At 56.4% G+C, this 12,091-nt stretch overlaps 1 protein-coding gene across 5 annotated transcripts; it reads right to left on the reverse strand.

Annotated features, from left to right (window-relative positions):
• Positions 1 to 181: 181 nt before the first annotated feature.
• Positions 182 to 12,072, reverse strand: RUSC1 (RUN and SH3 domain containing 1). Of its 5 annotated transcripts, XM_053604707.1 has the most exons (11): positions 11,973 to 12,072; positions 9,851 to 11,302; positions 9,236 to 9,616; positions 8,273 to 8,371; positions 8,090 to 8,166; positions 7,793 to 7,967; positions 7,616 to 7,721; positions 7,418 to 7,464; positions 6,252 to 6,801; positions 5,171 to 5,293; positions 182 to 871 (listed from the first exon to the last, which is right to left on the reverse strand). In XM_053604707.1, the coding sequence occupies exons 2-11, from the start codon at positions 11,214 to 11,216 to the stop codon at positions 703 to 705; spliced, it is 3,093 nt and encodes a 1,030-aa protein (XP_053460682.1). In that variant the 5' UTR covers positions 11,217 to 11,302; positions 11,973 to 12,072; the 3' UTR covers positions 182 to 702. The 5 variants fall into 5 exon arrangements, with proteins under 5 accessions (XP_053460682.1, XP_053460684.1, XP_053460686.1 ...); XM_053604709.1 differs by lacking the exon at positions 9,236 to 9,616; XM_053604711.1 differs by lacking the exons at positions 9,851 to 11,302; positions 11,973 to 12,072 and having other exon boundaries at positions 8,958 to 9,250.
• Between the last annotated feature and the right edge of the window lie 19 nt (positions 12,073 to 12,091).

Genomic DNA, 12,091 nt, shown 5'->3' on the forward strand with positions numbered 1-12,091 from the left:
CTTGTCATTTCTACCCAGGGAACACTTATGAGTCAGGAACCAGTCGGCTATTTCTCTACCCCTCAAGGGGCAGGAACTGAACCTGCGCTAGGAAGGGAGCATCTGCCCTGGCCTCACATAAGAGGTCTTCCTTCCTCTCCCTCATGTCCCCTATGTCCTGAAACCCACAGTGACACACACATTCAGCTCCCACACTTTATTGAGACAGAAGAGGCAGCCCACCAGCACAGGCCACCCACCAGGGGTGTCAGGCTCGGCAAATACTGCAGCGTGAACAGATCAACACAGGCAGGGGGAGGCAGAGTGGGAGTCCATACACAGAAGGGGAACGGGGCCTTCTAGCTTGGGGCGGCCAAGGCATATGCTCTGCTGGCACAGTCCACTTGTGCATGAAGAGAGGAGGGCTGGATTTCCATCTTGCAGATAAGAAGTCCTTACACAGATGGGAAAAAGGAAAGAGATTACAGGAGGGCAATTCCTTTTATATATTTGGAAGAGCAGATTTCACCTTACAGATGGGTATGGGAGGAAGGAAGGGAAATTTGTTTTAAATATTGGTAGAAATGGATATGGGAAGAAATGCCATTTTGTCAACAGGGAAAAAGCCCCTGGGATGGTAGGTTTACATGGATTACTGTTCATGGACCATTCCATTCCCAGGTGACAGGAGAGAAACATGTACAGCGAAGGAAAGGCTCAGGGCTAGAGAACGAGGGAGGTATACCCAACAGGCACCAGCCCCTCCGAGCCATCCCGCCCACAGCGCAGCCAGTCCTCATCCACTGTGGCAATGACACGCAGCACTTCCCCACAGCGGAAGCTCAACTGGTCAGGTCCTGCAGCAATGTGGTCACAGAGAGCCCGAACTGCCCTGAGGAGAGCCAAAGGAAGACAGTGGGATGACCTGAGGTGGCGGTGCCCAACTGTCCCCAGACTAGGTCATCCCCCATTCTATGGGGTGTCCTAAGTGGCTCACCTCAGTGAACACTGACTGGGTTCTAGAGGGGACCCAGGACGCCCTGTCCACATTGCTAACTCTGTCTGAACCCCCGGCCCTCTCTCTCCTTTTTTTTTTTTTTTTTTGATAGTCTCACTTTGTCACACTTAGTAGAGTGCGGTAACGTCATAGCTCACAGCAACCTCAAACTCTTGGGCTCAAGTGATTCTCTTGCCTCAGCCTCTGGAGTAGCTGGGATTATAGACATGCCCAGCTATTTTTAGAGACGGGTCCAGTGAGCTCAGGCAATCCACCCCCTCAGCCTCCCAAAATGCTAGGATCACAGGTCTTTTTTCTTTTAATTGAGACAAAGTCTCACTTTGTCGCCCTTGGTAGAGTGCTCTTGCATCATAGCTCACAGCAACCTTAAACTCTTGTGCTCAAGTGATCCTGTTGCCTCAGTTTTTCATTTTTAGTACAGACAGGGTCTCACTCCTGCTCAAGCTGATCTCGAACTCATGAGCTTAAGAAATCCACCCACCTCAGACTCCCAGAGTGCTAGGATTACAGGCATGAGCCACCACACCCGGCCATGACTCTTCTTCTTAACCATCCAAACCACTCTCTCCTATATCTCCTGTGGTGACAACCCCACTATCCACTCAGTTGCTCCTGGGTATCTTACTTTTCACATCCAACCCAACACCAAAATTAGTTTGGTGTTTGTATCTCCTACATCCTGCCTACTTGTTCTCTTAAAAATGTACTGCCACAGGGCGGCGCCTGTGGCTCAGTCGGTAGGGCGCCGGCCCCATATACCGAGGGTGACGGGTTCAAACCCGGCCCCGGACAAACTGCAACCAAAAAATAGCCGGGCGTTGTGGCGGGCGCCTGTAGTCCCAGCTACTAGGGAGGCTGAGGCAGGAGAATCGCTTGGGCCCAGGAGTTGGAGGTTGCTGTGAGCTGTGTGAGGCCACGGCACTCTACCGAGGGCCATAAAGTGAGACTCCGTCTCTAAAAGAAAAAAAAAAAAAAAAAAAATGTACTGCCACCAAAAAAAAAAAATCAACTGCCACCATCCTCACTGAGGCCTCTGTCCTCTATCTGGACCACTGCATACACATGTAATCTCACTTGGCTTCCTCCCAAGGCCCATTCTCCACACAACAGAAATTTCTAGGCTACAGCAAGCATGTCATTCCCAGACTGATGACCTTCTGAGGGCTCCCACTATCTCAGGAAAAGGTCCAGGCTCTTGAGCAGGCTCACTGACCCTGCCAGCCTCACTGTTACCACCGTCAGCCTCCTCTACTCCAGCCACGACCTGTCACACACCACAGTTCCTCACCTACTGCACTCTGGCCTCCCCACCTTTGCCTCCTGCTGCTCCCGCCAGATGCACAGCCTACGTCGTCACTGAGCCCCCCACCTCCAATGCTGAGGAAGAAACCCTGTCTGCTGCCTCAAGGGACTCAGCCTTTCTTTCCTAATCTGTACCACATTTGGACTTCCATAAATTTAACTTTGTGTCCCTCCTGCCAATGCCCTGATCAGCACATAGTGCAGCCCTGCATGGCATAATGACATTGGGGGCAGCACACACACACACACACAACAGGACTTGCTTGGATCATAGCACTGTATTATTGTTGTTGTTGATGAGACAAGAGTCCCACCCTATGCCCTGAGCAGAGTGCAATGGCATTATAGCTTACTGCAACCTCAGGCTCGGGCTGTGGGCATCGGCTGCCTCAGCCTCTGGAAGCCTCTGGGATTACAGGCACTCACCGAGGTGCCCAGTTGGGTTTTTCATTTTTTTATGAGTTGTGGTCTCACTCTCAGTCAGGCAAGTCTCAAACTCCTGAGCTCAGGCAATTCTCCCTCCTCAGCCTCCCACAGTACTGGAATTACAGGCATGAGCCACCACAGCCATCGGTATTTTTTTGTTTTGTTTTGTTTTTTTGTTTTTGTTTTTCTGTTTTTTTGCAGTTTTTGGCCAGGGCTGGGTTTGAACCCGCCACCTCCGGCATATGGGGCTGGCGCCCTACTCCATTGAGCCACAGGTGCCCCCTTGTTTTGTTTTTTTGAGACAAAGTCTCACTCTGTCACCCTTGAGCATCGTAACTCACAGTAACCTCAAACTCCTGCCCTCAAGTGATCCTCTTGCCTTGGCCTCCCAAGTAGCTGGGACTAGAGGTGCCCACCACAACATCCAGCTATTTTTTTGAGTTTTTTTTTTTGAGACAGAGTCTCACTATGTCGCCCTTGGTAGAGTGCAGTGGTGTCACAGCTCACAGCAACCTCAAACTCTTGGGCTTAAGCAATTCTCTTGCCTCAGCCTCCCAAGTAGCTGGGATTACAGGCACCTGCCACAACGCCCGGTTATTTTTTTATTGCAGTTGTTCAGCTGTCCCACGCCGGGTTTGAACCCACCACCCTAGTGTATGTGGCTGGCACCATAACCACTGTGCTGTGGACACTGAGCCACATCCAACTATTTTTTAGAGACAGGGTCTCACTCTTGCTCAGGCTGGTCTCGAAGAGATCCTCCCACCTCATCCTCCTAGAGTGCTGGAATTACAGGAGTGAGCCATCGCCCTTGGCCTAACACCATATTTTTAACTGTAACTTTTTAGAAGTTTAGATACACACATGCTTACTTACCACTGTATCACAGCTGCTTATAGTACTCATACACCTGTCTATACACACTGTATAGACTTGCAGGCTGGGAGCAGCAGACAATGCCACACAACCTAGAGGGTAAAAGGCTGCCCCACATGAGGGGGGGTTAAGTGCACTCTGTGATGTGCACAAAACCATGAAGTCACCTCAGTACATTTATCAGAATGTATCTCCATCTATCAGCAACACATTACTAAACTTGAAAAATAGTGCTCAGTATGAAAAAATCAAGATGCTTAATTCAATAAATTTAAAGAATCCAAAAGAAATAGGACCCCAAAGTAAGAGCAGCCCCTGGTGCCAGATTAGAAGACCCCAATAAATGGACATACAATCCCTCCATGTACACATAATAACAAAAGACTACCTCAGAGTACCTACTATGCGCCAGATGTTTTATAAAATTATGTTTAATCAGACCAGGCGCGGTGGCTTACACCTATAATCTGGCAGGTGAATTGGTTGAGCTCAGGAGTTCAAGACTAGCCTGAACAACATTAAGACCCTATTTCTACTAAAAATAGAAAAACGAGTCAGGCACGGTGGCTCACACCTGTAATCCCAGCACTTGGGAGGCTGAGGCAAGTGGATCACCTGAGCTCACAGGTTCAAGACCAGCCTGAGCCAGAGCAAGATCTCATCTCTAAAAAATAGCCGGGCATCGTGGTGGGCGCCTGTAGTCCCAGCTACTTAGGAGGCTGAAGCAAGATTTCTTTAGGCCAGGAATTTGAGGTTGCTATGAGCTATGATGCTATGGTGGCACTCTTTCCAGGGCAATGGAATGAAACTCTGTCTCAAGAAAAAAAAAAAAAAAAGGCTGGGGGCAGCACCTGTGGTTCAGTGGGTAGGGTGCCAGCCCCACATACCAAGGGTGGCAGGTTCAAACACAGCCCTGGCCAAACTGCAACAAAAAAATAGCCGGGTATTGTGGCGGGCGCCTGTAGTCCCAGCTACTCGGGAGGCTGGGGCAAGAGAATCTGCTAAGCCCAGGAGTTGGACATTGCTGTGAGCTGTGATGCCGCAGCACTCTACCGAGGGTGATAAAGTGAGACTCTGTCTCAAAAAAAAAAAAGGCTAGGCACATTGGCTCACGCCTGTAATCCTAACACTCTGGGAGGCTGAGGTGGCTGGATTGCTTTAGCTCACAAGTTTGAGACCAACCTGAGCAAGAGCAAGACCCTGTCTCTACTAAAAACAGAAAAACTAAGGCAAGAGGATCGCTTAAGCCCAAGAGTTGGAGGTTGCTGTGAGCTATGACATCATAGCACTGTACCCAGAGGGGGTGACGGCTTGAGACTCTGTCTCAAAAAAAAAAAATCATGTTTAGTCTTCACAACAACTATAACAAAGATATTACAAAGTATGGTTTTTTTATAGAGAAAGGAACTAAGGCTCAGAGAAATTGGTGTCACACCAATAATAATAGCAAAGATGCAATGCAAACTAAGGCCAGGGTCTCTCACACTACCTGCCACCTGCTCTGTGAAGACAGGAATGCACACAAACCCACACACAGTCTGCACTGGCTCAGTGTTCCGCCCTCCTGACCTGTGGGTCTGCACCGTGCTGGGCACCAAGGCTTTCAGCTCTCCAGGAGGAGTCTCAGGAGCTGGCCCCCGTCTCACCAGAGCCAACACACTTACTGTCAGGGGCAACCAGCTAGATGGCCTCCTGGAAGAAAGCGCATAGGGTCAGAGGTCACCCCACCTCTAGAAACAAAACCCAAGAACCCAGGAATCTGGAGGCAGGAAAAGGCTGAGGGGCCCCAACCATGGTGTCAGAGGTCAGGGTTGGTCACTGCTGAGGGCAGAGTGACTATTGTGAGACACAGGTACCTTTAGGGTGGCTAAGGAGATGACAGCAAAGGTCTACAACACCAAAAGTCACATGGAACATATGGAATCAGCAGGGTCTATGCGGCTCACAGAAATCCAGTTCACTAGCATACCTGAAGCCACTGAAGAGCTACCAATGGTCAAGCCCTAGAGCAGGGTCAGCAAGTTGTTTCTCTTTTGTAAAGGGCCAGATAGAAAATAAAGTTGGCCCTGAAATAACGTGTGTTTGAATGGCGTGGGTCCACTTATATGTGAGCTTTTTCAATCAAACACAGATCAGAAATACAGTATTCTTGGGGTGCAAAACCAATGTATGCTGAAGGCTGACTTCCTGCAAATAGGGCCCTGCAGGGTGACTGATACATGCCCATGTGTGGGTGTCACAAGAGCAGGGGTTCTAGAACCAATCCCCTACAGATGTCCAGGGATGACTGTATTTTAAACCCTGAGGGCCAAAAGACAAAACTGAAAACATAAAGGCACTTGGTAACCATTAAATCCAACCATTTGTAACCATTTTTAGCTCCCAGCTGCAGAAAAACAGACTATCTCCATGTGAGCACTACCAAACAACAAAGGGGGGGCGGTGCCTGTAGCTCAAGGAGTAGGGTGCCGGCCCCATATACCAGGGGTGGTGGGTTCAAGCCCGGCCCTGACCAAAACTGCAAAAATAAATAAATAAAGTAACACTGCTTAAAAAAAAAAAAAAAAAAAGCCAAATAAAAGGGTTTCAGGTGAGGCCCTTGGAGAATGAGAGGGAGTCAGGTCACAGAGGAGACAAGGCAGCCCACTACCTGGACTTCAGGACTCCACTCTCATTCTCTGCAGGGCCTCCAGGCACTCCAAACAGCCTCCCCAGCCACATGCCTCCGCCTGGTGCTGTTTCCTCTGTAGCTGGGGGTCTCTCCTGTGTACCTTCGGTGGCAGTTCCATGACGTCCGAGTCCCCACCGGGGAAGAGGGAAGACCTCTGTGCCCCCAGAGGCATAGACCCGAGAGGCCTGGGTCAGCTGCTCCCACCAGCTGCCAGGTGTGGGAGGGCTTGGGGGTACCAAGGGGCCTGGAGCAGCCTCCCTGGAAGCACCCCGAAGGCTCTGGGCCAAACGCCCGCCCCAGTGCAGCACAGCCTGCACTGTCTGCTGCAGGGCTGGAGGTGGGCCTGGGGGCGCAGGTGCCTGGGTCGGGCCCAGGGCCAGGTGGTGATGGTGCTCGAAAAGGAGGTCCAGGTGGAAGGTGAGCACTGACAACGGCTGCAGCAAGAGCAGCAACTCTGTGGACAGAGAGGGACAGCCACTGCGGGCCAGGGAGAAGAATCCTGTGGGGAGGTACAGGAGGGACAGCAGGCCTGGAAAAGAGCAGGCCAACCTCAGCTCCTGCCCTGGGCCTGGGCCCAGAGGACCCTCCTCCCCATGCCCACATCTGCACTCCTAGGCCTAACTCTGTGCGGGCACTGGGGCAGGGAAAGAAGGGACACAGTGGGATACTCCCCTGCCTGTGTGGAACCTAGCCTAGAAAGGAAGACACAAGTACAGCAGAGTGACGGCAGCTGAGTAACAGTGCAAAGGCCAGAGAGAAGGAGGGGGCAACACAGGGACACTCCCAAACAGGATGTGACGACTCACAGAGGAAGGACTCACAGGCTGAATGCAAGTTAGTGAGGAGGAAGAGGGCAGGAGGCCTGCTCCAGGTGGGGGAGCTGCATTAGCAGGTCCTGGGGCAGCAAAGACTAGACTGCTGACCAGACCAGGGAGAACTTGGACCTCAAGGTAAAGGCAGAGGGCAGAGGCCAGGCAAGGCTCAGGGTCTTCATATGGGCAATGAGATTTCTTGGAAGACATGTAAGCAGAAGAGGAGTAAGATCGGAGATGGGGATTAACTCCATCCTGGCACAGGTAGAAACCAGCAGGAGAGATCCCTGTCCCCACACAGCAATCACCATCCCTCCCATCTGAGCCTCTGACCTGCATCTTCCTGGAGACTGGAAAACCACAGCTCCAGCTGCTTAGTGCTGGGGAGAAAGAACAAAAGTTCAGGGCTGCAGATGACACTGGGAGAGGGCAATGTTCTGGGGACATGGGGCACCACTATGTCCCCACCCACAAAGCGGCTGAGCTCCCCAGGTCAAAGGAGGGGCAGTGGGAAGAAAGATCGCCACTCACTTGAGGAGGCCCAAGATAAAGGCGTGGAAGCGACTGCGGCTGCTGCTCAGCGGGGCCAGGCGGCTGACCTGGCTGTACAGGGCTCCGAGGGCACGGCTGCCCGAGCCTGAGGACAGGGTGGGGCGTGGTCAGTAGGCTCCAGCCCTACTGTGTCTGGTACCCGCCCTCCTAGCTCACCTGGCTTCACCGACGCCTCCACCACGCTCCAGGGGCTGCTCCTGCGCTGCCCGGTGATGAGGTCCTTCCGAAAAGGCTTCAGCCCATCTGCCACCAGGGCATGAAGCGCAGGGCAGAGGGTGGTCAGCACCAAATGCCCCACATCCGGGCTCAGCCGACTGTCCCCCAACTGGGCCTGGAGGCGGTGATGCGGACGTGTCCAGTGATGCCTCCAGCCACCTCCACCCACCTCCACCCACTGTCCATGGGCCCTGGAAAAGACATCAGCCTCCTCGTCCCCCTCCCCGCTGCCTTCACCTTCTGAACCAAGTTCCGCGCAGCCCCGAAATGTGAGATGATTTTGTCCACCGAGGCACTGACGGCGACCAGGAGACCTGGGCGGGCGGGGAGGGAAGACGCCTCAGAGCCGCCCCCACCCCACACGCCTGGGTACGCGGGGAGACTGCAGAGGAGGAGAAGCCGGGCATCAGGGCGTCGCACCTTTCTTCTGCTCCTGTAGCTGGCCAGTCCCGCTCTGGGCTTCTGCCATCCACATTCGCTGAGCCCCGGGGACACCGGCGAACGACCAGGAACCACGAACTAGGGTAAGAAAGGTAGCGCGGGGTAACAAGGGATCACTCTACTGACTCCGGGCTCCCGCACAGGTAACCTCCTGCGGATTTGCAACATCCCTGCCTTGAAGGGTCTTGGGGAGAGGGGAGCCCGGACCCCAGCACTCTCTGGCCCCCACCCCGCTCCATTTCATCCCCTCAGGCCGCAGCTCCCACCTCCTGGGTCTCAAAAGTCCCACAGAGGGAACGGCTGGGCCTTTAGAACGGGTTGCGCCCAGACAAGGGGAGAGGGACACCAGGCGCCCAGACAAGGGGAGAGGGACACCAGGCGCCCCGACCCCACCCTGCCCACGGAGGCCTGAGGAGCACGTGGGAGCCTGGACCAATGGACAGACGGATGGAAAGGAGTAGATACTGCGGGAGGCAAGTCCCCAGGGTCGGGAGGCTCGGAAGCCCTTGGAAGGGAATACCGAGGCCCCGCGCAGCCTCGCGCGGAGGGAGCCCCTTACCCACAGCGGGCGGGCACTGGGGACGGCTTGGCCTCTGGCGCCCTGAATTCCAGGGAGCTCCGCCTGCGCCCTTCCCGAACAAGGCGAGGCCAGACCCGCACTGACCAAGGACTCCCACAGAGGGCGTGACCCCAAGTGCCTGATCACGGACTCGCTCGGACCCACAGACTCGGCGTTCTGGGGGTGGACGCTGGAGCAGCCCGGGGTGTGGGGGCCAGGAGGACGGGCTCGCGGCAGGCAGAGCAGCCCAGCCCCCCATGAGGACCAGCGGACTTGCCGGGACCCGCCCGAGCCTGGTAACTCGGACTGAGCGTAGACAGAGCTGGGCGAGGGCGGAAGGGACCTGGGAGGGGACGGGGGAAGCCTCGCCCCGTCCGTCTTACGTAGCCTGGGCGGAGGCGGCGGGCTCCGAGTCCAGCGAGGGGCCTTCGGCGGACGAGGTGGCGGTGGCAGCGGGGGGGCGGGTACCTGGCGGGGCGGGGGAGCTGTGGCGGGGAAGGTGCTGCTTCTGGGGAAGAGCGGGGACAGCAGCAGTGCCAGCTCCGGGCCGGCGAGGCAGGGCAGCGCTCCCCGCGGCGGCGGCGAATAGGCCCCCACCGGGGACTGGCGGACCGGCAGGTGCGGCCCCCGCAGCCTTGTGCGCGGCCCCGCCGGGGGCGCCAAGTGCAGGGACGCGGCCGCGCGCGCGGCCCCACCCGCCGCCAGGGGGCGCCCGTGGGCCGAGAGCCGGAAAACCCGCGGCCGCCGGGGCCGGAGCAGGCCGGCTGCGGCGGTAGCAGGACCAGGCCGAGGGAAGGTAGCGGGGCGGGCAGCAGGCGGGGCGGGGCGGGAGAAAGAGGGAGCAAAGAGTTAGTCCGGCGGCCGAGACCCGCCCAGTCTCCCTTTCCCGGAGCACTCCCGGCCGAAAGGCGGGAGGCGGACAACAGGGCGGAGGGGACAGACCAGGTGGGAAGCTCAGAGGCCGCAGCGCAGCCCGCCTCCCCTCGCGCTGCCCTTACCCGCGACTCCTGCCTGAGCGCCGACCTCCTCCGGCTCCTTCGCGGCGGGCGCCTCCTCGCCCGCTGCGGGGCTGCCCGCCCTGCCCTCGTCGGGCAGTCCCTCGGCTATAGGCTGCAGCCCGGGTCGGTTCTTCTTCCTCCGTGGAGGAATGGGCGGGGGTGGAGGCCGGGGCGGGACCAGAGCCCAGCCGGCTGGGGGGTCTCGGGGCGGGACTGGCGGGGGCGGGGCCCGGCTTCGGGATCTGAGTTCCTTGAAGGTGGTGACTTCCCGAGTAGGTGCGCAGGAGCTGCCCAGCGAGCCAGTGGGGGGCAGCTCCGTGTCCGGGGAGAACACTATGAGCCAGTCACTGCGATCTTTCTTGGCCTGAGGCAGCAGGGGCAACCCCGGGCCCCGCTTGCGCTTCTGGGCCAGCTCGTGGAAGGACGTGATTGTCCGGTGGGGCACCGGCTCCTCGCTGACGTCACTTCTCCACCCCCCATCAATTTTCCCTGAATCTGTTTTCGAGCCGGAATCATTGATTCCTGTGTTGGTTTTCCAGCCAGAGTTGAATTTTCCAGATTCATTTTTCCAGCTAGAGTTAGTATTTTCGTTGATTTCCCAACTACGGTTATCGTTCTCGGTGGTTTTCCATCCACCTTCAGTTTTCTCTGTGTCAATTTTCCAAATGGGGTTAATTTTCCAACTGGGCTCCGTTTTCCCAGCATCGATTTTCCCATCATCCACTTCTAAGAGCTCAGATGTAGGGAGATCCTGCTCCCCACTCTCATCCTCTTCCTCTAGGCTTGGGGAAGGGAGGTCCTGGCAGGTGGTTAGGGCGTTGCAGTTCGAGTCCAGACCAGAGCCGGGTGGTGAGGACGCTCCAGAGCAGGAATCTGGAGAGCAGCAGAAGCTGTCTGGGGAGCAGGCTCCAGGGCCTGCTGACGCCAGTGGGGAGCCTTGCTCCAAGGGGATGATACTGGACTGGAGGTGGGCTTCATCATCACCAGGCAGGTTCCGAGAGTAGACTGAGACCGGGGACTCATCTGGGCTAAGATCTGAGCAGGAGCTGAGGGAGGAGGAGCAACCCGGGTCTGAGGGAGAGGCAGCCCCCTCCTCCTCTCGTGATGGGTCCAGCCGGTTTTCTAAGCTGGACCCATGATCCTGGCAGCATCTGCAGGGCACTGCTGGGCTGTTGGAATTGGCGTCCACCAGGGTCCCACTGCACGGGCCCCGGCTCTCCTTGCCCCCGGTGTCTCCTGGAGGAGGGGATGTGCTCAAGGGCCCCTCCCGTAGCTCGGGCCGGCGGGACAAGTGCAGGCCCAGGGAGACGTGCTGGAGGTGGATGTGGTTGAGGTTGCAGAGCAAAGCCCTCTGAGGCGACAACATGGTACCAGTGGCGATGAGGTAGCCTCTAGAGAACCGGGAGAATCGGGCCTCTCACATCCACCTATCTGGCAACCACAGGTGCAGACCTAGAAGACAGGGGTGGTGAAACCCAACCAGTAAGGACATGAGCCGCTGGAAGGACATTGAGGTGACTGAAGGCAGGAGCAGGCCTGGGAAGACTCTGGCTACTCTGGATGATATTTAAATGGCATGCAAATCGCCATGGACTGGCTGCCAGTTTCCACTGCAATGTTTGCAGATAGAGTCCAGTGTAACCCCCGCCCCGCCCCAGTGGAGGGGAGGGTCAGAGGATGCGGCTGATCTCTGGATCTCCCAGGGAGACCTGGGGGCCTGGAAAGGATAGGGCCTAAAATGGTCCTTTCTGCAGCAATCTGGCCCTGCCTTCCCAAAGAAAAGGACCAAGGGAGACCCCGCCCAGATGCCCCGAAATGGGGAGGCGGGATGCACCATACGGAGTCTGGCGAATTAATGCAGGAAAGGGGTGAGAAGGTGTGTAGCAGAGAGGGATGGAGCAGGCGTCAGTATGTCAACTCTCATCTCCAGGCTACCTAGTTTTCCCCTGGGCTCCAGTCTGTGCCCTCACCCCTTGGAAGAGCGGTGTCTGTCCATTCTCTGCATTCGCCTCCATCATTCAGCCACCACCCTGCCCTCTATTTTTACTGCTACCCTGTCCCACTCAACCCGTATGCCCTCACCCTCATCCGTCCACCCACACCACAGGAGAGCCCTCCTCACCAGGTTCCTCCTGGACCAGCTCCTGGCTTTTGGCTTGCCAGCGACCCTGACGGTCCCCGCCCGGCGGGGCACAGAACAGAGGGGAGGGGCAATAGGACACCACTGTTGCTGCGCAGCCG

This window comes from Nycticebus coucang, chromosome 10 (assembly GCF_027406575.1).
Source record: "Nycticebus coucang isolate mNycCou1 chromosome 10, mNycCou1.pri, whole genome shotgun sequence".
In the NCBI taxonomy this organism is placed as follows: Eukaryota; Metazoa; Chordata; class Mammalia; order Primates; family Lorisidae; genus Nycticebus; species Nycticebus coucang.